This window comes from Eubalaena glacialis, chromosome X, assembly GCF_028564815.1.
Source record: "Eubalaena glacialis isolate mEubGla1 chromosome X, mEubGla1.1.hap2.+ XY, whole genome shotgun sequence".
Classification (NCBI taxonomy): Eukaryota; Metazoa; Chordata; class Mammalia; order Artiodactyla; family Balaenidae; genus Eubalaena; species Eubalaena glacialis.
The window spans coordinates 117848515-117874681 of NC_083736.1; the positions used below are offsets into that span (position 1 = coordinate 117848515).

At 51.0% G+C, this 26167-nt stretch overlaps 2 protein-coding genes across 2 annotated transcripts in view; one reads left to right on the top strand and one right to left on the bottom strand.

Moving 5' to 3' along the window:
- The first annotated feature begins 442 nt into the window (after positions 1 to 442).
- SASH3 (SAM and SH3 domain containing 3) lies at positions 443 to 12963 on the top strand. The gene is made up of 8 exons (XM_061178891.1): positions 443 to 611; positions 8003 to 8098; positions 8504 to 8650; positions 10071 to 10212; positions 11458 to 11606; positions 11728 to 11937; positions 12073 to 12223; positions 12757 to 12963. The coding sequence occupies exons 1-8, from the start codon at positions 555 to 557 to the stop codon at positions 12945 to 12947; spliced, it is 1143 nt and encodes a 380-aa protein (XP_061034874.1). The 5' UTR covers positions 443 to 554; the 3' UTR covers positions 12948 to 12963.
- Positions 12964 to 22660: 9697 nt separating this feature from the next.
- Positions 22661 to 26167, bottom strand: part of ZDHHC9 (zinc finger DHHC-type palmitoyltransferase 9) — a 30405-nt gene continuing 26898 nt past the window's right edge. Inside the window, exon 9 of the mRNA XM_061178749.1 lies at positions 22661 to 24211. Coding sequence (XP_061034732.1) covers positions 24095 to 24211 — 117 coding nt within the window. The 3' untranslated portion in view covers positions 22661 to 24094. The remainder of the gene's footprint in view (positions 24212 to 26167) is intronic.

Below are 26167 nucleotides of genomic sequence, written 5' to 3' on the forward strand. Positions count from 1 at the left end.
TGCTGATGGCTGTAGATAGGAGTGATGGCTACGGGGTGATGGGAGAGGTACTGATAGCAGTGGTGACCTTGGCGAGGCAAGGTGACTGGGAGCATTGGCCCCACAGGCAGAGAGATGGTCCCACTTCCGGTTTCGGGACTCTGGTCAGTGAGATAAAGGGCTTGAGTAGGCCGTATAATGTCAGCTTGATTGGCCGAAGGACTGGCAATGGTTGCCATGAGATGGCAAGGTAGGGACTTTTCTCTGCTTGTTCAACCCAAGAGCCGTCTGCATCAGAATCTCTGGAGACTGAAGCTGGGACTTCCTTCCTCCCTAGGGGCCGGCAGGGGCTGCGATTGCTGTAAGAGCAGGTCACGTGACGGGGCTTCCTGTATGCCGCTGCCGCCGGGTGTCCATGGCCCGCACCCCCAAGCTGCCAGTGCAGCAGTCAGAGTGGCAGCCAGAGGCTCAGTCCATGCCGTGCCCCCTGGACGGTGCTGGCGAGGCTGAGCGAGAGGCCTCCGCATCTCGATACCTAGGAGAGCAGGGACGGAGTATCACCAGGGTAGAGGACCATGTTGCGCCGTAAGCCCTCCAACGCCAGCGAGAAGGAGCCCACTCAGAAGAAAAAGGTGAGGAGCATCTTTGGGAACTCACTGCTTCCTTCCCTCTGCTCTCTCAACCCATCTTCTCCGGGACTCACGGAAGTGGGAAGAGCCAAAGGCCTTCTGTTAAGTCTGTAGGTGAGGGCCATTCTCCCAAGGGCACGGGACATGGGCCCAAAGGTAACTAGAGTAACAGAAGTACAGAAGAGACTTTCCAAATTCTAGAGAAACGGAGTTACAGAATACATTCTTAGAAGTCTAAAAGTTGTAGGATTCAACCCTACGATGATAAGATAAAGACTTAAAATTGGGGACTAGAATCCTAGACTAGAATTCGAGAATTATAAAATACAGTTCTCAAGTTGAACCCTAAGACCGTACTTAATTCTCTCTTCCCTACACCGGTCCCGCCACCGCTTCTTCCTGAGCCTGCCTCTCAGGAGCCATCTCACTCAAAGGGCTCCGCTGGGCCACCCAGCCAGGAGCCATGATGCTCCCAGGGCCCCCACCCTTTGGCCAGAGCCCAGGCTCTGCCCACTGGTTCAGCTCTGTTGTAGATCCCGGGGCCCACAGGAGAGGGGGCCCACTTGAAGATGGGGCCCAGCGTGATTTCCAGATTTAAAGAAAGGGCCTCCAAACCTGCAGTGGGATGCTGGGGGCATACAGGTTCTTCCCAGGTGGAGAGGAATTATTTGTGAAGAATGAGAAATGAAGGTGCTGAGATGATGAGTAGGAGTGAGGGCTGAGGAGGAAAAAATTCTGTGGGGGGGGATCTTAAAGGCCAGGAAGAAAAGCAGCTGCCATGGGCAACTGAGGTGCTCATCTTCCTGGAGTCTTGAGGCCAGACTAGAAGATTCCTTGAAGGCTCTGCCACATTTAGGTTTCTCTATTTGGATCTCAGGATTTCTAGACTTAATTTTTTGACTCGCTCGTCGGATCCTCCTAGGCAATCAGCAAATACATCCCGCACATCCAGCAGGAGCCTAGGACCATCCCAAAGCAGGCCTGAACCAGGTCCAAGAGGCCAGGCGTAGCCACAGGCCAAGGTCCAGGGCCTCCAGGCCCTCATGGCGCCCCGCTGGTTTCCCCTGGAGCCCAGCTCAGGTGCTCCGTGGGGGAGCCCCTTTGTCAGGGGAGTAGCTTCCAGACGGAGACTGAACCAGCTGAGAAGCCGAGCCTCAGGGCACTGGGGTGTACATCCTGCCCCATCTCAGGTCCTGGGGTGGCTGCCACTTCCGGCTGTACTCTCCCCACTCCAACTGTTTCTCTAAGGTTGCAGTGGAGGTGGGCGGGTGGGAAAGAGATTCATGATTCTTCACACAGGCTCTGTCAGCCCTGTCCAAGCCCCGCACGGCGCCAGCCCCCGGCAGACTTACCACTGGCTGTCCCTCCTCAGCGAGTGGGTCCACTTCCCCTTGCTGTCCGGCTGATGGGGGTGGGAAGCAGAGACCGCCCTACACACCGCTGGGCCCCAAACCACAGGGGAGCGGAGCTGGAGGAAAGAGTCTGAGAAAGAGCTAACACTTTAGCGCTGGCACCCGTCTTCTTTCCCCGCTTCCATTATCCAGATTCTGTGTTTGGTGACTGGGCCTCTGGGATTTCCCACAGGCCTCTCCCAGGAGAGTCAAGGCCATTGTGGCACTCCGAGGACCATGTCCTCTAGGGCAGCACCGTCCAGGCAAAGCCTACCTCACCCCTGCAGAGCCTGGGCCAGCCTCCAGAGCCACTCTCCAAGCCCCTTCCCATGGAAGTGCCCTTAGAAAAGCCAACTTTCCAGAAGGTGGAGACAGCAGCTTCCCCAGGCCCGGAGGCAGCGGCGCGGCTCCAGCACTGTGACTTGGGCAAGTCCCTTTCCCTCAGAGGCCAAGGTGACGTGGTGGAGGGGAAAGCGCAAAGGCAAGAGAGACCTCCCTTTCCTGTCCCTCTCCTCCTTTCGGGCCTACCAAGTGGAGAATGTGCTGGGCAGGGGACAAGAAAGCAGAGTTGGAATCCTACCGGGTTCCAGCTGTAGGACCCTGGACAGTTCACTCACCTTCCTTGGGCCTAAGTTTCCTCACCTCGGAAAAGGGGGATAGTTCCTGATCTGCCCACCTCAGGAGGGTGTGTGGATCGCCTGGAACAATACGTGTGAGTGCACTGTGTCACATGTGTACATGTGTCCACGAGAGGGTGCACGCCACAGGCGTGGGTGGGGGCAGGGAACCCACTGCAAGGACCGAGCTTCGGTCCCAGCCCTGAAGTGGAGAAAACAACACCTAGCAGCTCAGCAGGTGCCAGGTGCTGTGCTGTGCACTCCACCCATCCCTTAGCCCGTTGGCTCTTCACGATAACCTTGTGAAGTAGGGGCAGGCATTGTCTTCATTTTATGCCCGAGGCTCAGGGAGGCGAAGTGACTTACCCGAGGTCACACAGCTAGTAAACTGCAGAGCAGGGATCTAAGCCAAGATTTGTCAGTGTCCAGGGTCTTGACCCCTTCTCCCTCTACTCTCTTGTCTCCCTACTGATCTCAAAAGCACTGGAAGAGTCTGATGAGCATAAAAGATTCAGCCTATCAGCAGGAGAGCTCTGCAGGGCAGGCCCAGGTGGCCATGGAATGAGTGACCTTCAAAGCAGCAGAGCAGAGTCGGGAACAGGCCCTCCAGGATGGTGGGGTCAGGATGTGTCACCTGCTATGCATCATGAAGGATTGGGGAGACGCCCAGGCTGTGGGGAGCAATACCCCTTGGCTGCCTTTTGGAGACTTTTGCCTCCATCAAGTGTCTCTCTGCACTCTCTTTGGTCTGTTGGAGTGTAGGTAGTCGACCGGGGTTTGTCCTGGGACCTACCTCCCCTAAGGATGGTCCTACCCCATCACACCCCTACTTTTCGCTACATCCCAGACCTCTCGCCAGGAGAAATGGAGAGGAATCAAGGCTCCCATTCGAGTGTGCAGCCGCCTCCTCCTTCCAGTCTCTCCCTGCTCCTCTCTTCCCCAATCCCAGCACACTACTTCCCCCAGGCTCCCTTCCTACAGCACACATCTGGCATCCCCCCCCACACCAGCATGCAATTCATATTTCCAGTGGCTCCTCATTGCCCACAGGCTAATGCCATGGCTGGCAAGGGCCTTCTGTGGCCTTCGCCACGCTTGGAACATCCCTAACTCTCGCTCCTGACAAACCCTTCCCAACTCCACCTGGAGAAATCCTGGCTCCCCTGCTACAGCCCAGCTCAAATGCGCCTCCTCCTCCACGAAGCCCTCCGGAGCCCTTCTTCCTCCATGCTCCCACCTGCTCTCCTGGTACCTTCCTCCAAACAGTGCCTGCAGTCGCCATTGCCCTTAATCCACTTCTATACTAGGGGGCAACTTCTTGAGCTCTGAGCACAGGAACAAGCACAGGCTTCCAGAGTCACAGACATGGGTTCAAAGCCCTGCTCCTCCCACTGTCAGCTGTGCCACTCCACCTAGGATGCTTCATTTCTCCGATTCTCAGTGTCCCCAGATGGGAAGTGCGATGTAAAGACAGGGCTGCAGTGAAGCTGAAGTGAGCGGACACACACAAAGTGCTTGGCAGGGCACCGGACACAGGGGCGGTGTTTGACCCCTCGTTACTGGATTTCCACACATGCACAGGCCTGTGCCCAGAGCCCAGAGGGCGCTCGGTCTTAGGAAGCAGGGGAAGAAGATGCCAGTGGGGGCAGGGTGAGGCTCTGAGGGGGTGATCAGGGAAGGCTTCCTGCAGGGGGCAGTGCCTTTAAAACTGGATTTGAAAAACCTTTTTATTGAAGTATAATATCCGTAGAAAAATGCATAAATCATAAATGTAGCACTCAGTGGAGTTCCATTAAGTGAACATCCCCATGTAGGCAGTACCCAAATCAAACAGAACACTTCCAATGCTCCAGAAGCTTCCCTCATGCCCCTGCCAGTCACTACATGACCCCTTTCCCCAAAGATCACCACTCTTCTGACTGCCATGGATTAGTTTTGCCGGGTTTTGAACTTTCTGTACGGGGAACCATATAATATACTCTGGTGGTGGGTCCCTTCTGCCCAACGGTGTAGCCGTGAGAGTCACCGTATTGTTGGGGAGAGTTGCACGAAGCTCATTGCCATGTGCTCTTGCCTCATGTGACTCGGCCACAATTCACGAATCCCTCTACAGCTGATGAGCATTTGAGTTGCTTCCAGTTAAACTGGATTCTGAAGGACGGGAGAAACTATGGTTGACAGAGAGAAGGGCAGAGTGTTCCAGGTGGGGAACGCAAGGGGTAAGAGCCTGGAGGTGGGTTGTTGGAAAGGCTAAGTAAGCCTCCCCGAACATGCCTCGAGGGGCTGCTGTGTCACACGGTCACCCCTCTCATCCGCACAACAACCCAGCGAGGTGTGTGCTCCGGTCTTCATTTCACCCATGAGGAAACGGAAGCCCAGAGAAGTTGAGGAATTGACCCAGCTTTACACAGCTGGTCAATGGCAGAACCAAGATGTGAACTCTCGCTAGCCGACACCAAGTAAAGAGACTGAGGTTTGGAGAGGTTAAATAACTCACCGAAGGTCACACATCCCAGAGTTGAACTCAGCAATGTGTGACGCCAAAAAAGTAGTTCTTTCCAAGAGGCCCATACACTCCCCTTAGACATGAAAAAGTGGCCGACAGTGTACGGTACTACCTCCCATCCAGGACCCCCAGGAAGGTCTCACCCTAAAGGGAGGCCAGGCAGAAAATCCAAAAGGGCCCAAGGATGTCCACTCACACCTGGGTGAGGGGGGGGTCACTTCAGGCTCACCGAAAGGCATTCAGGATATTTGGAGCCGCTCCTGAGTTTAGAGGTGGGCGGGGCAAGAGGCCCCCCAGGGCAAACGGCCCTCACCCTTAGTCACCCAAAGAACTTGCCTAGTTCTTTCCACGTCCCTGGGCTGAGGAGTGGCCGGCCAGGCCCACGTCCCAGCGCCACCCACATGGCCCTTTTAGATTGTTTTCTCCCATTTTGAGCTAAAGCTGGGACAGAGGGGCCCTGACACAAGGTCTCAGGAGCCAAAAGCCACCTTCCCAGCCACCCCCCAACCCCGACTGCAGCTTAATGACAGAAAAAGGAAAGAACTGCAATTAAAGGGCAGCCTGGCGGTGAGTTTACTCTTCCTCAGCAAAGCCCACTTCCAGCCCCACGCCTGCCCTCCTGCTGGCTTTCCAGGATCACTGGTCCCTGGGGCTTCAGGGGCGACTCTTGGGATTGGGATTGATGGAGGGGAGGCCACAATAGGCCCCATCGGCCTAAAAATAGCACCCCAGCCTGCCCTTCTTGGGCCCAGGCCAGCCTGGTGCCCATCCTCTCTCTGTTCCCTCTTTTCCAGGCAATAAAAGGAGGAAGTTATCCAGGCAGCTGCATCTTAGCCATACAAGAGGAGGAAATGAATGGAAGGTGGAGGAGAGAAGGGGAAAGCAAGGAAGAAAAAGCGGAAAGAATAGCGGGCAGGGAAAACCAGGGAAGGAGGATGGAGGAGATGCATGGGAACAGGAGCGGTCACCCCACAGCCATGCTTTCCCCTCCCTGTAACCCCTCAGCCCCCTTTCCCAGCTCCCCAGCATCCTGCGGAAGAGGCTTTCTCCCTGGGGCTGCAGGTGCCTCACCCAGGAGGCCTTCATGGCGGTGGTGTCTGCTTGGCCTGACCACTGACCTAGTTTCTGGTCAGCTAGCTTGCCGTGACCTCTAGGAAGGTGTGGCCGCTGTCCCTGACTGCTGACTTGCTTTTGGTCAAGACCCACCAAGAGAATTGAAGTGTTCCACTGCAGTCCCCAGGAGCTGGGGCCAGTTGTGTGTATGCTGAGGGGGCAGGTGATACTGCCCCTGCCCTGGGGGATTGTCACTGGACCCCCCTTTTGTAGGAAAGAGGATGTGAAACTTTCAGCTTTGAGCGGGTTTGGGGCTTCGGTTCCTCAAGCCCTTATCTCTGGTGTCTGCCGCCGACCCCGCTCTATCTGTCTGGCCATCTGTGAACTCTGGTTCCTGTGTGTATCTCTGGTCTTGACTGTTGATCTTGATTCGGGCTCAGCCTACACCTCTTGGGTCTAAATTCGGCCCTCCTTACCTGGCCCGGGTTTCTCCTGCTATCTTGCCATGTGTGTTGCATGTACAGTTAAGAAAGCTCATTTCCTGAAAACAGGCTTATCAGCACTGTCGACTGAAAAAAAATGCATAACCTAAAAGTTGAGAATTATGGTTTATTCGGCAGCCTCTCAGAGAACTCTGAGGGACTGCTCCCAAGAGGTAAGGGAGAAGCCAGGATATACAGGGGTTTTTGCAGCAAAGGCCAGGTAGTGGGAACATCAAAAGATCACTGTTAGTTAAAGGAAACCAGATATCCCAAGTAGTTGAATTTAGCGCTTTTCTGTGTGTGGGAAGATGCAAGAGTTGGGGCTTATTGAAATCATTCCTTTGCTATGCAAAGATAAGGGCTAGTATCCTGTTCTTTCCCATCCTGTGTCCCCTCAGGGGGCACCGCTGGGGGTGGCTGCACCGGCAGAGGGCTTGGCAGTGGGCAGCCCGTTTGTCTCCATCCTGAGTTCCCTCGGGGCTCACCATCGGGGCAGTGGTAGTGGCCGATGGCTTGCTGGCCGCAGCATCCTTTGTTTGCTGATATGGCCGGCAACATTTTTCATTCACAGCACAAACAATAGGTCGGGCCTGCAAGTCTGAACACTGGCACACGTCTAGTGTAGCCAGCTCGTCGCATTAGCGGCTAAGTTAAGTTAAAAGCAGAGATGAAGACAGACAAAATGGCAGCTTTCTTTTACCATATTCAACCCAATCATTTGTGTCTCAAATCTGCGGGCACCTTCTCTGAATCAGTCTCTACTGTGGCTTTCCAGAACGCATAATGCCAGGTCTTACTGGCCCCTGGGGGGATTGCCCTCCTCTTCTTGGGACACAGATGCATCAGCCTGGAGGCCCCAATGTGTTTGCCGCGATCACCGTCACAGGAAACCGTGCTTGGGGAAGACAGAGCCTGGAGGCCGGGCTGCGGGGTTTGGGAGGGTTTGCCCTGTTATATAAATAAAGGTGATGCTGCGGTTCGTGCTGAGATATGTCTCCAGTAGGAGATATGCGTTTACTCAGACTCATTTAGTCTTTCACTACAGGGTTCTGGGGACCAGACTTCAGGTAGTGGTGGAAAGCTGGGCTTAGTCTGAGGCCTGACCCGGTCGGAGGCTCCTGAGGCAAGGAGCTTACTCTGCGGCCTGCTTTAGGGGCCGCTCACAGCTAAAGAACAGGACGAAGCCCGGTAGCCAGAAGGACGTCTTGTAGCTTCACCTCCTTAGCCCCGTGGCCCTGTCCAGCCCTGGGGTGCATGCGGTGTGTTGGGAGCGGGGACAGCTTTTTGCTCCTTACTCGGCCACCATTTTTAGTGCCACTGATGGCAACACTTCTGCTTCTTCCAGCTCTCGCTTCAGCGATCCAGCAGCTTCAAAGATTTTGCCAAATCCAAACCCAGCTCCCCAGTGGTGAGCGAGAAGGAATTTAATCTGGATGATAATGTGAGTTTCAGAGCCTCCTCGGGGGATCTGGCTGCCGGCCCTGGGTGGGGGAATGGCGGGGTGGGGGTGGGGGTGGGGGAAAGACCCTTTTAGGATTGTTGAGGCAAAGCCTTTTTAAATACAATGGGCCCAAGTCTCTCACCCACTAAAATTCTGGGCCCTAAAACCTCACCTGCATTCTTTTCGATTGCAAATTAATTGTCGATTTAAATACAAATGAATAGGGCCAATTTAAATACAAATGAATAGGGCCTAGGACAGGTCTGGGGCTAAAGGGGAGGGATGGGGAACTCTCCTTCCCACCCTTCCAGCATCTGCCAGGACCCAAAAGCCGCCTTCTGCTCCCAAGTCCTGGACCCAGACATGGTCACCAGGGTTCCTGGACCTCCCCATTTATTGTCACAGATTCCAGAAGATGACTCAGGTGTTCCGACCCCAGAGGATGCTGGAAAGAGCAGCAAAAAGCTGGGGAAGAAGTGGAGGGCCGTGATTTCCCGAACCATGAACAGGAAGATGGGCAAGATGATGGTGAAGGCCCTGTCGGAGGAGATGGTGAGGCCTGGGACCCATGGGAGGGGGGACATGGAGGACAGGCACCGCTCTGGTAGGGTTTGAGCATGGCCACTGCAACAGCCACGCTCAGGTAACGATGCCTGGCCCCGTACAAGCAGGAAGGGCACCTTGGGAAGGGAGCTGCCTCAGCCATGGACATGGCGGGAAGGCGTGGTCCTGAGGGAGCAGGAGTGGGGTCTGAGGAGGGGTGAAGTTGCGGGTAGCAGAAGCTTCCTGGCAGGCGGGTCTGAGGAGATGAGGTCACACAGGGCAAATTCCTCCACCGCAAACTTGCTTGGAACTAGCCCCTGTGATTGGGAAGGCTTGATTCCAAGAGGCCCTATGAAAGAAAATCGACAAGGCTGGCTTTGGCCCAGGGAGGGAGGGCAGAACACACAGCTGTGGGGCAGGCACATCCAAGGAGCTAAAGTCACACAGCGAGTCTGATTTGCGCCTGGTTCTTGGAGGAGGTGCCCTGGCAGCAGTGTGCTAACTGGCTCATGCCAGCTCTGGATAGCAGTTGGTCAAATTTTCAGGGATTTTGTGAGCCAGGTGTGAGATACAACCATTACTGAAAATTAGCTTCTACCAACTTAGAATTAAATCTATTATTTTAAAAATAAAAAGACTAAAGTCAGTCTTCAAAACTCATTTCCTAATTCTTGTACTACCTTTCACTGTTCTCTGTGCCCTTGAGGTTACTGGCATCTACAGTCTTTGGGGGGTGGAAATAGCCGATGATGCTACTCATTCAGTGACACCAGAGTGGTAGTTCTCTGTTGGCCACGGTGGGGAATATTTACAATACAGGAGCTGGCAACTTCTACAAATCAGGGCTTTTATTGCCATTGAGTCATTTGTGGAAGTTACCACCGCACAGAGGTGTGGGGAGGCCCAGGAGCTCTAGAGTCAGACAGACTTGTCTGTGGGCTCCTGCGTGGCCTCGGGAACGTTCCTCCATTACTTCTCATCTGTAAACTTGGGACGATCGAGCACATATCCTCAAGTGAGGATTAAATGAAATCCTCTGTCTGGCACATAGGAGCACAGTCAAAAGTAGTGACTCTCCAGTGCTGTGGTCTGCCTGGCTACGCCCTAGTAACAGCTCTGAGTTTCAATTCTGGCACTGAGGCCTTTTCTGTGTGTAAGTTGGCACTTTGAGCTGACAAAGTGCATTCACACGGCACCCCCGTGGAGCCTCATTCCATGACGTGGGCAGGGCAAGGACTGTCAGTCCCACTTCACGGAAGAGGAAACTACGGCCCAGAGGGCGCCATGCAGCCCGCGAGAGGCAGAGCTGGGGCTCCAGCCAGGCCCCAGTTCTCCCTGGAGCCCAGGCCCATTTCCTCTGCACCCGGGGCTGCCCCATGTGCACCTCAGCCGAGGCTGCTCAGGGCTTGCTGCCTCTCCTCCCCTCCAGGGAGATACTCTGGAGGAGGGCTCAGCCTCCCCGACGTCTCCAGACTGCAGCCTGGACAGCCCCGGCCCTGAGAAGATGGCGCTGGCCTTTTCTGAGCAGGAGGAGCGGGAGCTGCCAGCACTCAGCCGCCAGGCGTCCACAGGTGAGTAGGGGAGGAGGGGCACACCTGCTGAGTCTGGAGGAAAGGACGGGGTTAAGGCCATACACGTGGCTGTCTGGGAGGGGGTGGTAAAGAGAAATGAACCTTTACTGTTAGCCTGCTGGGACCTTTCCCAGCCCTCTTCACGTTAAATCTTCACAACAATCTCATGGGGCCGGTAGTATTATTATCCGCACTTTATTGATGTGAAAACTGAGGCTCAGGGAGGTTAAGTGACTTGCCCAAGGTGACCCAGGCTTGAACTTAGTTCTGCCCTAGAGGAGCCTCCACTTGCTGGAGGGGCCCAAGGGCACAGGAAGAGCCCCATTGCCCTCTTGGACCAGCCCTCCCCCACCTTCCAAGGGGAGCTAGAGGCTACGGCTCCCTGGGCCTCTGACATCTGAGGCTCGGGTGGGGGTATAGGGTCTCCAGCTGTGAAGACTCAGCCTCATGGACACCAGCCCTTGGTTTGCTGGGCTCAGGGTGCCACTTGGCATCTTCTAGATGTCCGTGGGGCTGGACAGGAGCTTCCAGCAGCCCTGCCTGGACAAGGGGCTGCAGGCTTTGCGCTGCAGACCTACAGAGGCACTGCCGTTCTCTCCCTTCGGATTAGTTCCGAGTTCTCTGATCTTTCTCTGGCTCCAAAGACACCTCCCTACCCCCACTGAAAGCCTCTTAGGCCCTCATCCTGCCCTTCCCAGAGAGAAAGTCTAGAGTTTCCGTGTGATGTTGTAACTCGACACAGAGTCTTATTAAGTAGAGAAAGTAAAATATTGATGCACGATGTGGCTTCCTGGGTGGAAGGTGGCTTCCAGGAGCACTGGAGTGGGAGTCAGGAAGCCTGGAGTCTAACAGACCCAGTGCTGCCAATTATAAGGTGAGAGGCCTTGGGCAGGTCACTTGGCCTGTCTGGCCTCAGTTTTCCTCATCTGTTCATTGGGGTGTTGGCCCAGTTGGTCTCTAGAGACCCTCCCAATTTGCCCAGTCTTTGATCTGTGAGCCATTCCTCCTTCTATGATCAACTATTTTCATGCCTGGGGCGCCAGGAGGGAAGCTATGCTCCTTCAGGGTGGCAGAGGGATTGGGTCAGAATCCCTTCTGCAGTGTGAGACTTACTAGAGCTTAGTTTTCTTCCCCAGCATGTATCCTTGGGATTTCTAGCCAGACCCCCTGGAAAGGTACCTGCTGGGCACTGCCCCAGCTGTCCGGGGACAAAGGTGACCTTCCTCCCTGCCCCATTTCCTGCAGGCAGTGAGCTCTGCAGCCCCAGCCCAGGCTCTGGCAGCTTCGGGGAGGAACCACCTGCCCCCCAGTACACAGGGCCCTTCTGTGGCCGGGCACGAGTCCACACCGACTTCACTCCCAGCCCCTATGACCACGACTCACTGAAACTGCAGGTAAGGTTGGCATCCAGGCCCCTGCTGAGCCTGGCAGGCTGTACCCCACACAGGTAGAGGGTACAGGAGGCCAAGGGGCCACCTCACCCCCGCTCTGTTCTGCTCTGCTCTCCTCCCACAGAAAGGAGATGTGATCCAGATCATCGAAAAGCCGCCTGTGGGCACGTGGCTGGGCCTGCTCAATGGCAGGCTGGGCTCTTTCAAGTTCATCTACGTGGACGTGCTGCCCGAGGAGGCTGTGGGACCTGCCCGCCCCAGCCGCCGACAGAGCAAGGGCAAGAGGCCCAAGCCCAAGACCCTGCATGAGCTGCTGGAGCGCATCGGCCTTGAGGTTTGAGCTGGGGCCTAGTCTAGTGTCTAGGAGCAAGGGATGGGGGCCAGGGCAGGTCAGCTCTGCGGGGAGAGACGGGTCCTAGGTGGGGGCGGCTTGTAAGCGGCTGCGCTGGTGGCCTGCTTCTGCCCACAGGAGCACACGTCCACCCTGCTGCTCAACGGCTACCAGACGCTGGAGGACTTCAAAGAGCTGCGGGAAACACACCTCAACGAGCTGAATATCATGGACCCACAGCATCGGGCCAAGCTGCTCACGGCTGCCGAGCTGCTGCTGGACTACGACAGTGAGTGGCTTAGGAGCGGGGGAGGGGCGTGAGCGCTGGTGCTGGGCGTGTTGGGCGTGTTGGGCGGGGAGGCCTGCCTGGTCCTGCCCAGGCGCCCCTCTGCAGCGGGCAGGCACCTTCCACACTTGAATGCCAGTCTCGGGCAGAGCTTGTGATGAGAAGGGGTTTTAGGAACGATCGGGCTCAACTCCCTTTGGGATCAAACGGGAGACTTAGGGCCGGAGAAGATAAGGCGTGGACTCGAGGCCTCCACATTGGGTAACGACAGAGCCACGATTCAAGAGCAGGTGTCCTGGCTACTAGCTCAGTGCTGAGGAAGTCTGAGCTCCTGGGCGGGAGAGCTGGCCTGGAAACCACTCCCACCAGAAGGGCCGAGAAAGGGCAGGGGTGGTTGGTGGTGGGCGACCAGAAGAGATGGCCTCCGGCGGGCTTCCCAGGGTCCCTCCACCCACATGGGCCCCCAGGGTTTCTGAAGCCCCTCCTAGCTAAGGGCCAAGCCCCCCACATTCCTCTCCCTCCCTGGCCCCTGGCAGCCGGCAGCGAGGAGGCGGAAGAGGGCGCCGAGAGCGGCCAGGAGCCAGTGGCGCACACGGTGGCGGAGCCCAAGGTGGACATCCCGCGTGACTCGGGCTGCTTCGAGGGCTCAGAGAGCGGGCGCGACGAGGCAGAGCTGGCGGGAGCCGAGGAGCAGCTACACGGCCTCTCCCTGGCCGGGGCACCTTGAGGCGGCAGTGTGGGCCGAGGCTGGGCCCGAGCAGCCCAGGCCGCGGGGCTGGACCCAGCCTCCCGCGGTGGCCCCGGGCCGGAGGACTGGCACCGAGCCCGGCCCCGCTCCCCCAGGGGTGCCTAGGGCAGCAGAGGCCGGCCGAGCCCTACAGGCGCTGCCGGAGTGCACGCCAAGCCAAGCCGCCGAAGCCGGGCCGCCTCCCTCCACCAGCTACTTGACAGCACAGCCCTTCCAGCTGCGGCCGGAGCAAGGGGGGCACTGAGGGGCCACCGGGCCCACGTCCCTCACCACCAAGGCCTCCAAACCCTCCTTGCCTCCACACCACCCTCCCCTGTCGCGCTGCTCCTGGAAAGGGGGCCGAGTCGGTGGTTCAGGTCAATCTCAATACCCTAGGGAACCTGGTCATTGAAAAGATCTCTAACTGATCACAGGTGAATCCAGATTCTCTAAATAAGGTTTGAAGAAAGCCACGTGTACATGTATCTTTCCTACTTTCTTCACCTTAATTTTCTTACAGGTTTAGCCACTAAATCACTGTGCCACTTGAACCGAGTGCCTTCCTCAATCTGGGTCTAGGACGGGTCAGGATAAGAATGGATAGTTGCTGAGGGCCAACTCTGACATTCTGTGATATTAAACGTCTGCTGTCCCGTTACCTGTGGCCCAGGACACCAGTGGGGTTTACTAAGGGGGCTGGAGGGGGCCTTGGGCTCCCAAATGAAACATCTCCTCCTGCTCCTCCATTCCATACTTCCCCACGTAACTCAAGCCAAGCTGCAACTCCCCCAGCTTAGAACAATGCCCACACCTCAGACAACAAGCGCCCTCCCCTTCCACTCCCAGCCCCTTAAATGACACTTCACCCAAGGCCAATGGCAGATGGCCCGACCTGGCTTCCAAGGGCAGACCGGCCCCTCAGAAGCAAGACTTGGCCTCTCATGTGGGTCCTTACAAGCAAAGAAAGCACAAAGCTTGATACTGGGGAGTCCACTACCCCACCTTTACTCTGCTAAAGGTTTTGATGTACCTTGAGCTCCAGAAGGGGAGGGAGAGTCAAGTATCCTGGTACTTGACCCCAGTACCAAGTCCATGCCCAGAATTCCCAGAGTAACCCTTTCCCGGGGCTCAACTGGCCTGAGGGCAAACAGTGCCCGCCATGTCTTGGACTGCCTGTTTAGTGGACACTTTTGGACCTAGTACCAGGAACTCTGGTAGAAGCCATCTTGGGGGAGCGGTTTGGGTGTAAATATGAGGGGGGTGGAGGGAGATGGGTTGGTAGCAATAAACAGGTAGAACTAAATTACCGTCTCCGGTTCTCTTTCCTATGGAGCGTTGGGGGGGTGGGTGGAACAGACCAGTCTCCTTCAAAGCTGGACTCGGCAAAATGTTCTCCACTGTCAGGGCCGTCTGTCCCTTCCCCAAAGATGCTCAGTGCCCTTGACCCTGCTGACCACTAACCAGCCCTCCTCAGAGCTCAGGCTCCCGTGGCCACCAGCCTTGCTGGGGTCTGAGGGGGGGGGTAGCTATTCCCCTCTTCCTAGAACTATTCATTGCCCACCCAGCCCCCCGCACCCCGCGACAGAGGGCCTGCTCCGAGGGTTGTCCAAGAGGGAGATCTGCAGTGAGCAGGACCTTCCCTCTGAGGTCACCTCTTCCTGGGTCCCACCGTGTGCCCACTGAAGCTACACCATCTCCTGGGAGGTGAGCTGGAGACTCCTGGCTTCCTTTGGTTCTCCGGCATTAACTGCACTAGGGAGAGCAAACTGGAGTGTGAGCTTTGTTCTCAGCTGCACTCGTCCCACTACCCTTAGTGGCTTCGGGCAGCCCAAATGGCCTCACCGCCCTAGTGGTACTGAATAGTTGCTGTCATTTCGTAAGCAGCGACACGTGTGCTGGGCTCCACGTGCTTTGCATGTATCTCTCCTGTGATCCTCATGCTATCCCCTCCCCCTGAGGTAGTACCATCATCTTCCCAATCTACAGAGGAGGAAACTGAGGCTCAGACAGGTTGAAGATGTTGAGTGGGAAGCCCAACAAGCTTTCAGAGCCCCGCCAGCCTTCCGGAGGGCAATCTATCACTCTGTGATGTGCCTCTGACACCCTTTGACCCAGCCATTCCCTTCCCAGGATTCCATCCCTACAAAGAGCCACACGAGTGCCCACAAATATATGGACAAAGATATTCACGACAGCTTTGTGTAAGAAATTGGGAACAACGCAAATGGGGAATTAGTTAGATACCTTATGGTTCATTCATACAGTATCATTAAACATGACGTTGTAGAAAAATATTTAATGACACGGGGAAAATCTTTGTGATTTTTTATTGTTTAAATTGAAATTTTAAAATTATACAAATAACGTACAAACGTTCTTGAAAAAGAAGTCTGTGCAATATCATGGGGGAAAAGTGAGTAATAAACTTTATTTATAGGGTGATTCCATTTTTATTTAAGAAAAGGAAACATACACAAGAATAAAGACCAGAAAAATCTGCACCAAATGGTTACCAGTGATCTTGTGAGGGGGTGGGTGGGATTAGGGGAGCGAGGAAGAGAAGTGTTCACTTAATACATTCTTGTCTTATTTGAATTTCAAAAGTATTATTTTTATATCTGTAAAAAGGAACAATATTTTAATTTTTGAAAACAATGAAACTAAATAAATAAATAGGCCTAAGCCTCCAATTTACAGTAGCGGCAAAGTCATGATCCTGCTGCCTTTTGATGCAGGCTTTTGGAAAGATGGGGAGTGGGGGTGAATAAGACCCAAAGTGCTTAAAATCCACATACACCAAGGGGAGCCTATCAGAGGAGATTCCTAAACCTTTGAAACCCCCTGGGTAATACCTATCTATTAGCTCCAAGCTGGGGAGAGGAAAACTTCAGAAAAAGAGGAATGACTGAGAAAGTGATGTTTTAAAGTCCTCCCCTGCCCTGGGTGGGGGGTGTGTGTCTCAGAGCTACGGGGCTTCAGTTTGGTCTGTAGGCTGAATACGGCTGAAAGTAGGTAGTTGTGCAAGGGCTCCAATGATCACCAGACATAGGGAGGGGCCAGTGAAGAGGGGCAATGAGGAAATGTAGACTACAGGCCAGGGCCTGAGGGCGAGGAAGGCAGTGCCTCTGTAGGTCTGCAGCGCAAAGCCTGCAGCCCCTTGTCCAGGCAGGGCTGCTGGAAGCTCCTGTCCAGCCCCACGGACATCTAGAAGATGCCAAGTGGCACCCTGAGCCCAGCAAACCAAGGGCTGGTGTCCATGAGGCTGAGTCTTCACAGCTGGAGACCCTATACCCCCACCCGAGCCTCGGATGTCAGAGGCCCAGGGAGCCGTAGCCTCTAGCTCCCCTTGGAAGGTGGGGGAGGGCTGGTCCAAGAGGGCAATGGGGCTCTTCCTGTGCCCTTGGGCCTTTCCAGTAAGTGGAGGCTCCTCTAGGGCAGGAAGGTGAAGACTAGCAGTTAGGAGCTCTGGCCAACCTGAGTTCAAGTCTTGGCTCTGTCACTCACTAGCTGGGTCACTTTGGACAAGCCGCTTAACCTCCCTGAGCCTCACTTTCCACATCAGTACAGTGGAGATAATAGTACTAGCCTCATGGGGTTGTTACACAGATTGAATGAACTAGTGTATGTAGAATACTTAGCACAGTGTCAAGCACAAAATTCATGCTCAGTGAATGATAACAAGTCACCACCCTGCAACCTCCATTTCATTCCCTTCAAGGCTAGTCTCACCTTGGACCCCTAGCTAGTGTAGTGACCCAGAGCAAAGGCTTTGGCATTCTAAAGTGTCTTCAAATCCTGGCTCCACCGCTTACTAGTTAGTTACAGAATTTGAGGTAATTACATACACATATATTTCTTTTCTGTAAAATAAGAATAATGATCTATATTGCGATATATAAATATATCAAGTGAACACATTGCACACCTTAAACTTACACAATGTTATATGTTAATTATATCTCAATTTAAAAATAATTTAAAATAAATAAAAATTAAATTAAACAAAAAAGAATAATGAGCTAATAATACCTACCTCTTGGGGTTATCAGAGAAATAAATGAGATAGTGTATAAAGTTTCTGGCACATAGTGACAATAAATGCTGGGGTTTTTTGAACTTTTTTGTAACCTCCAAGGTAGAGCTCAAGAATGGGCACAAAGGCCATGCTGACATGTGCTTGTCTGCAGACTAACTGCTGTAGCTCAGAGACATGCTATATCAAAGCTCCCAGAGGGTGCTAGGATTCAGGGTAGAGGGTGCCAGCTCTGGTGTCCGGAGAGGCTGGTGATGGAGAGAAAGCCCACCTGAGAGCCTGGGACAGCCCTAGCTCTGCCCAGCCTACAGTACGATGATCAGCCCTGGGTATCAGACTTATTTTAGGCAATTCCGCTGGACATCCATGGGCTGCTAGAAGGAAGAGGATAAAGGCCAGATTCAAAAAGAAAAAGTGTAGAGTCCAGCCAGCTCCTCTCCAGTTCAGGATTAGAGATGCCTCCCCAGCCCATCAGGGGAAGCAGTTGGGGGTATCAGCACATTCTAGCTAAACCATTGCCCCTGCCTGTCACTCCTTGCCTTTATTTCCCCAGGTAGGTCCTGATCAGCTTCCCCCCCCTCCCCCCCACAAAAACAGCTACCGCCTCCACAAATTCCCTCTCCTGCTCCTGCCCAAACTCTAGAGCATCATGGTCTGCCTCTCACTCATAGAAACCCCGCCCAGGCTTTTCACAGAAGTGGAGGCCTCAGTGGGGCCATTAGAGACCAAGGGCATTAAAACAAAAGCTAAAAGAGGTTTGTAAAGGGGAAAATGGGCACTGATCACGGTAGTCTCAGTGAGGTTCAACACCTTCCCCCCTCCCAAGTCAGGAAATTCAGGATGAGGTATGAGGTTTCCCAGCTGGGGAAAAGAAGTGGCTCTCCCACCTCTCCTTCACAATAGAGGCTACCTTGGCTTCTCATACAACGTCGGCCACATTCTATATTATTCAGCCAACAACACAATCAAGTGGGAAGGAACTGCCTCCCCTCTAGACCCAGCCAACATTCCTCCTCCAGGAAGGTCCTAAATAAACGGAATTCTATAGCACTTGATATGTAGGCTTCACCTTTTCCTAGAACTTCACAGTTACCAATACAGCATTTGTATACCATTGCCTCTGGGACCTGCCAGGGATAGCGTCAGAGAGAGCCCAGGGCAATGGCCCTCACAAAGGGGCAGGCGATTTGACTGTGGGAACTCGGCAAGGCAACTTCCTGACTTTCTGTGCTAAAGAAACCCCACCATCAGTTCAACCTAAGTGCAGGGGTCTGTAGAGAGATTTAAGAGATTTAAGTCTAAAACAAAAACCCAACAACTACCCCCATATCAGTCTGACTATATATAGTCAGCCCTCTGCATGCCTAAAAGGGAGAGATCATTGGTAAAATTCATCCAAAATGGCAAAAAAATCCTAAAATTACTGCTGTTTCTCAACTCACAAGAGAATGGGGTCAGCAATGCAATTTCTCCTAAAGTTAACCCTAGCACATGGTCAACAAGTTTTCAATAAGTATTTATTGAATGTTAAATGAAGGAAAGGCTCATTTCATTCAAGTGACACCTGGAATTATTCAAACTCCTTTCTCTGTCTACACCTGCTCGACTGAGGGGCAGGGGGTTATGCCAGAAAACTCTCTGGACTGGGAATGAGGACATCTGGATTCTGGTCTCTGCTTTACCAGTAACTGTCCATGTGACCTTAGATAAGTCACAGTACTTAATTTTCTGATGAGAGAGAGAGAGCCAGAGTGAGACAAGCGACGTGGACCACACGATCAGTGTTTTCCTTTCAGGGGTGTCATGGACAGAGGCCAGGTTTCATGACAACCACGTCTCTAATTTGGGGCACAAAACTATCACCCACTTGGCCAAGTTGGAACAGTCAGATAGCTGAAGATGGGCAGTGGCTGGCAGAAAAGGCAGTGGGAGGGGGGCTTGAAGAAAGCGAAGGGACATGGAACGTTAGGGAGGTAATTCTATGCCGTGCTCCAGAGTTGTAAAACCACTTCTAAATCAAGGCCCCTGCACTTCCTGGCCCATGGTGGAGGGTGAGCTCCAAGCTTTCATTTATTAATTGAGTAGAAAAACCCCTAATACCAGAAGAAAGATAAAGGACTTGGACGGCCAATTCGCAGAATACAAATAGCAAGAAACATAAGGCAGAGGGGAGGTGTGGAAAATGTTTAACCTCATTATTAACGGAAGAAATAGAAATTAAGGAATGAAGGCGTCAAGATACCAGTTTACAGCTAGCTACTAAATTACCAAATGTTTAAATGAGGTGTGTTGAAGGAGGCTCTCTGATACAAAGCTGGTAGGACAAACTGGGACAGCCTTTCTGTAAAGCAATTTGGCCATATTTATCAAGAGCCTTTAAGAGAGCGCTCCCTTTGACTCAGTAATTCCACCTCTAGGAATCTATCCTAAGGAAATAAGATATGCCCATATATACGGAAGTTCATCACAGCAATATTCATAATAATGAAAAATTGGAGACACCGAAATGTCTGACAATAGGGAAAAGGTTATGCACATATTATGGAGTCATTAAGAAGTATTTTCAAATAATTTCTAATGATATGCAAAACGCTAAGTAAAAAAAGCAAGATTACAAAACTATATTTATACTTGAATTCCAGTTATGTTCAAAAATATATATGCACAGAAAAAAGACCAGAAAGAAATACACCAAAACATTAACAGTGATTATTATATTTGGTGATGGGTTTATGAGTGATTTTTCAATCTTCTTACTTTCCTGTACTTTCAAAATTTTCAACATGTGCTACTTTTAAATTTGATGAACACGTGTTACTTTTAAAATTTAAAAAGCACATTAAAGGTATAAGGGGATGGGGGGGGGTGTTTGTTGATTTTCTAAATTTTCCAAATATTTAGAGGTAGAAAGGGACCTTTGAGATAATCTAGTCCAACAGCTCTCAACCCTATCAGCCCCAACCCTCCATTGGTATATACAATATTTTGCAATGTACCCTTTGCCACCCTGAAATGAATTTCATAGCTAATATAAACTGCTTATACACATAATTTCCAGAATAGCAATATAATACACCAACTATAGTATAAAGGAGAAATAAAAGGAAAGTCATTTATAATCAGATAATAGATATTTCAGTACGCAAATGCCTGCACAAGACTATACTAAAAGATCTAACAGTCAGATGCTTCCACTTATATATGTAGATTCACTGCGAATGCAGCTGCTACAAAGGAAGACTAAGTATTGGCAACTTAAAAATCCATGAATGGCATTGCTACTGGCGACATGATTTTCAAAAGTCACAACTCTTGGTAAACTTCTGAATAAAATAAAGTACCATCTTCACTCAATTTACACAATTGTTGCATTACTGGAAATTCAGTGTATGATATTAAAACTGTAAAAATACGTTAGTTCCCATTCCCCTTTCATATTTATCCAAAACATGAAATCCACAATGACTCCCTCTTTTGTGAGTTGGGCTTGCATCCTTTAAAACTAACGATATTTGCAGTTCTAGCCTTTGATACTGTTTCTAAAACCCATTGCTGAAGAACAGCAAGCAATTCCTAGAATGTATTCTCAAAACTGACACAAATGCTTTTTGAATTATTGGAAGTACTGGTCTTCTTTAGTATCACCAAGGCACAAGAGCAAATTATCATTAAAAAAAAAATTTACTGTGATCCCTTGGTGATTTTCCCTAGCCTGGCCCCAAGCCTCAAGGGGTACAAAATGAACTGAGCTAGAAGAAAAGGACTAACAGGGCCAGGCTATGGGGAGAGGGAGGGGGGCTAGGTTGCTAGGTTACCACTTGAGCCAATCCAAGTGGTCCCAGAGGGGTACCAGACCCACAGTTCAGGTCCCTCTCTCTGCCCCACTAGGCTGAGGGCCCTCTCAAAAGAAGGGGGTCAAAAGGTGGGGGAGGGGTCCGGTCACGCACGCTAGGCACAAGTAAAGAAATGAGGCAGAAGCACAAAGAAACAGACATCCCTGTATTTCTAAAACCATTCAAGTCTCCTTCATTAATTGGCTTCCCCCCGAAAAGAAGGATTTCTTTATTACGAAACACCAGAGAGTGAAAAACCCAGCACACATACACATTTGTAGGCTCACACAAAAGTGCAGAGATTTACATATTAAATTGCATTTAAGTTAGAAAATAGATTTAAAAACAAAATACTTCTTTTTCCCCCAACAAGGTAAAGAGATTTGGTCAGCAGGAAAAGGGGCCTTAAAGGTAAACGCAGGAAGGTCAGGGCAGGAAGAATGGAGTTTAGCTGCTATAGAATTAGAACCCACTGCTGCCACTGGTGAAAAAAGCAAAGGGGGAGATGGTGTTCTCCACTGTGGCAAGCAGGGCCCCAGGGCCAAAGGGACATGAAAGAAAAAAAGAGGCCTCAAAGAGCCAAATTCCACCAACCCCCCAGAGGTTTTGGATCCGTGCCAACCATCCTGGTCTGGGGAAGTGGGGTGCATAGGAAACTTAAGGAATGGGGAGGAAGGGGAGAGGTGGAAAGAATGTCAGCCATTGAAAAGAGCAAACAATTTAAAGCCTATTCCCCTGGGAGGGACCAATTCTTCAATCTCCCCTCTGATCAGAACTCAGACTAGGAACAGTCCCAGCTGGTGCATGGTATGAACGGGACAGATCTTCAGGCCCAGGTCTTAAATGCAGAAGATTTATATAGGAAAAGAACAAGGGCAGGGAGTAGGGAAAAGCAGAAGCTTTTAAAAAAAAATCATTTCACACTAATGATAAGGGGTTTCCATTCTGACCCTTCACCTCAGAAAAAGAAAGCTTCTCTAACTGACCCAAGGGTCAACAGAAGAGTGGCTGAGGTAAGTTGAGGGAGGAGAGAGGAGGTGGGCTAAGACAGGATGGGTTGAGAACTGACTAAAAATGGGTTCATCTGAGTGGCAGGTTAACTGGAAAAACCTAATATCTTCCCAACTCTCCAGGCTTGGCCTTATTTTGAACTAACTAAAATCTAACTACAAGGACAAAACTGAGAGAGCCAGAAAAAGAATGAGAAAGTAGAGGCAGATAGGACAGGAATCTGAGTCAGTCAGAGTCCCAGTCTGTCTCTCTGTCTCTCTAAGGATTGCTAAACTCAAATCCTGCTACAAGAAAATAGGAAGAAGTAGAGAAAAAGCTAGGAGCGGCCAAATTTCATTACTTCTGATTAACTGGGAAGAGCGAGACAAGAATTGGTAAGGAATCTTGATTACAGACCATTTAAAAAGAAATATATACCATCACTTGTAAAAGATCACTAACAAAATATTTCCAAGGGGAGGCCCTGAGGAGCCTGCTTTAATAACCAAGACTCATTTGCAATTAACAGCATCCATCTGCATAAAAACAATACCCTATTAAAGAACTTGTTCTCTTAATTTAATATAACCCCTGACCCTCCCAATCTTTCTAACACTGTTCATGGCCTTGAAAGGCCTCTTTTCATAGTCCAGAATAAGGTAAACTTCAACCCAGAATGTAGTATAGGTCAATGGAGAGTTTGGGAGCTACCTCTCCAACCCAAGGGCCCCCTGGAAAATGGAAGTATGCGTAGTAACAGGCACCCCCTTCAACCCCCACCCCCACCCCACCCCCCAAAGATATTCACACCCCCACAGTGGTTCTTGAAATGGAAGGGGGAAGGAGGAGGCAGGCAGTTTGCATTAGACACAGTTTAATCGCCTTCAAATAGATTAAAAGTTCTGGTTTACACTCCCCCCCCTCCCCGGAAGTCATCCAGACAGGACCCTGGCTTAGAAAAACACAGGTGCTCTAGGAAATATAGCCACATATAATACATAAATCTTCTTCCCTGAAATAGAGCAGGTCCTGAGTAGAGCTGACTGGGGGCCACAGCCCACCCCCAGGGTGAAGCGGCTCTGGGACTCTGCCGGTGGAAGTGCTGGAAGAGCGGGGCCTGGAGGAAGCCCCCGGTGTGGTTACCAAGCCCGAGGTGGGCCAAGACCTTGGAGTGGGTCCCCCAGGAGGGCAGCAGTGCGGGGCTTTCCCTCCTCACTCAGCCGAGGCCTAATGGAAGTACTGGTTATCCTTTTTTTTCTTTTTTTTTCTTTTTTGAGGGGACATAGGGGGAGAGGAGAGGAGAGCCTCTCTGTGCCTTAGTTTCCCCATTTGTGCATACAGGGCCTCTGCAGGCCTCACACAGGGAGTCTGAGGGGGTAGTGTTTAAGTGAGCACTCGGGCTTCCTCTGAGGAAAAGGAACACCAAAGTGCAGACTTTTATTACTGCCGTTCCTGCTCCCAACGGGAACAAGAGTCAAAAGGAAAACAAATTAAAAGGGGCTAATGAGAGAGGAGGAGAGATGAGACAGAGAGTGCGAGGGGCCGTGCCGTTGGCATCTCATAAGTTCTTACTGAGAACGGCACAGGTATTAAAAAGTTTCTGGGTAGTCTACGAGAAATGTGAATTGTTATCTACACTGCAATTACTTACATATATCTCACTGGAAAAGAGTGGGGCTTGGGTGTTAGAGAGTGGACAGGGGACAAAGGAGAAGCTGCACGAATAAATACAACATGTGGAAACTGCCTGCTCCATTCCTGAAAGGATTTGCTGGCAATGTTGGCACTTCGTAGCCAGGAGAATCTTTCAACTCCACTCTCCATCCCCCTCCATTCTGAAGGCCTCAAGAATCCAGTTAGAATTCCCTGGCCAGAGCTCTCTGTGACTGCCCCTGGACTCATGACGTGCAGCAGCTTGAGAGGATTTGAGCCAGTCTCAAGAACCTTTACCCCAGAATTGGGCCAGTGACCCCAAGCAGGAGAGCTGGGATCTGGGAAGAGAGGGGAGTCCAAGGAGCCTCTGTGGCTGAGGCCATGGAAAACCAGTGCCAGGGCCCAAGGGACCCATTTGTCCAGTTACCAGAGGTGACTGACATCTTCTGCAACTGCTTGGAGTCCAGAAATTAAAAAAAGCTTGCAGCAAGAAAATGCCAGTTTACAACTGGGTGAATAAAGACCAAAGAAAAACAGTAATAGGAACAGCTTACTTGCTCTCTGTCTCAGGTTATCTTCTCCCATTAAATCTCTCACAGCCCTAATCATACACAACAAAAGTCTCTTCCATAGATAGGCTACTTCTCAGCTTCAGTGGCCTCCTGTGAGGGCTCTGGGGGCTCTGGGGGTGGCATCTCTTCAGGAGTGCTGGTGTCCTCCGGCATCTCATCGGAGCTTAGATGGTCTGTTGGAGCCTGAGAAGAAAAAGATATCAAATTCAATACAAAGCTCTCCCTCAAAATCCAAATGGACGTAATCCATAGACACTGAACTCTTCCTCTGAACCCATCAACCACACTGATGCTACAGATACGCCGCCACCAACACCAAACTCAGAACCAAGACTAGACTGTCGTCTTCTCAGCAGAAGGCAATTGAAGTTTATTTGAGTTCTATTCTTAACTGTCTGTTGTGGACAGATGTTTCTATTATTATGCATGATAATAATAAAAGGGACCACAAATAATTACACAGACCACCTTCCCTCCCTCCTTCACAACAGAATGTTATAAAATACTTGTCTAACAAGGCCTGACACGGTGGTTCTCAATCTTCTTTCGGCCCTAACACATACCTCCCTAGAACAGTGATTCTAAACCAAAGAGGGTGGGGTGGTAAAATCTTCAGATGGTATATCTGGTTTGAAAATGCCTCCTGAGTGATTCTAAAATACCACCCTTCCCCACATTCAACTGAGAATCACTAGCCTATATTGTAATGATTTAAGATCAGACTCATCAGAAAAACAATATTCAAAATGATGATAATGATATATAAACATGAGTTTGCTGTACTTCAAAAAAGAAAATTAAAAATTTAAGAAAGGCAAAGTAGAGAACAATTATCTAACTTACAAATAGCATTCACCTAAGAGTAGGATTCGATTTCTTTTTTTTGGCCACGCTGCGTGGCTTGTGGGATCTTAGTTCCCCAACCAGGGATTGAACCCCGGCCCATGGCAGTGAAAGTGTTAAGTCCTCACCACTGGACCGCCAGGGAATTCCAGGAGAATTTGATTTTAAAAGAAAGTTCAAGTCTACTAAAAATCTATTAGAACTAATAAAAAAAGTTTAGCAAGCTTTCAGGATACAGAATCAATATACAAAAAACCCAATTGTATTTCTATATACTCCCAATGAACAATCCGAAATAATTTCATTCATAATAACATCAAAAAGAATAAAATGTTTATGAATAAGTGTGACAAAAGAAGTGTAAAACTTATACTCTGAAAACTACAAAACATTGTTGAAAGAAATTTAAAAAGACCTAAATAAATGAAAAGACAGCCCATGTGTTAATGGCTCAGGAGACTTAATCTTGTTAGGATGATAATACTCCCCAAATTGATCTATAGATTCAATGCAATCCCCATCAAAATTCCACCTGGCATCTTTGCAGAAATTGACAAGCTGATTCTAGGATTCATATGGAAATACAAGGGACCACAGCCAAAACAACTGAATAAAGAATAAATTTGGAGGACTCACACTTCCTAATTTCAAAACTTACTACAATGCTACAGCAACCCAGACAGTGTGATACTGGAATTAAGAATAAACTTACTGGGGCTTCCCTGGTGGCGCAGTGGTTAAGAATCCGCCTGCCAATGCAGGGGTCACAAGTTTGTGCCCTGGTCCGGGAAGATCCCACATGCCGCGGAGCAACTAAGCCCGTGCGCCACAACTACTGAAGCCTGCACGCCTAGAGCCCATGCTCCGCAGCAAGAGAGGCCACCACAATGAGACATCCTTGCACCGCAAGGAAGACTAGCCCCCGCTCACGGCAACTAGAGAAAGCCCACGAGCAGCAACAAAGACCCAACTCAGCCAAAAATAAATAAATAAATACATTTTAAAAAAAAGAAAAAAGAATAAATTTACTGATCAGTGGAATAGGACTGAGAGTCCAGAAACAAACTCTCATGTTTACGCTCAATGGATTTTTGACAAGGGTGCCAAGACAATTCAACGGAGTAAGAATAATCTGCAACAAACTGTGCTGAGACAACTGGCTACCCACATGCAAAAGAAAGAATTTGGGACTTCCCTGGTGGCGCAGTGGTTAAGAATCCGCCTGCCAATGCAGGGGACACGGGTTCGAGCCTTGGTCCGGGAAGATCCCACATGCTGCGGAGCAACGAAGCCCGT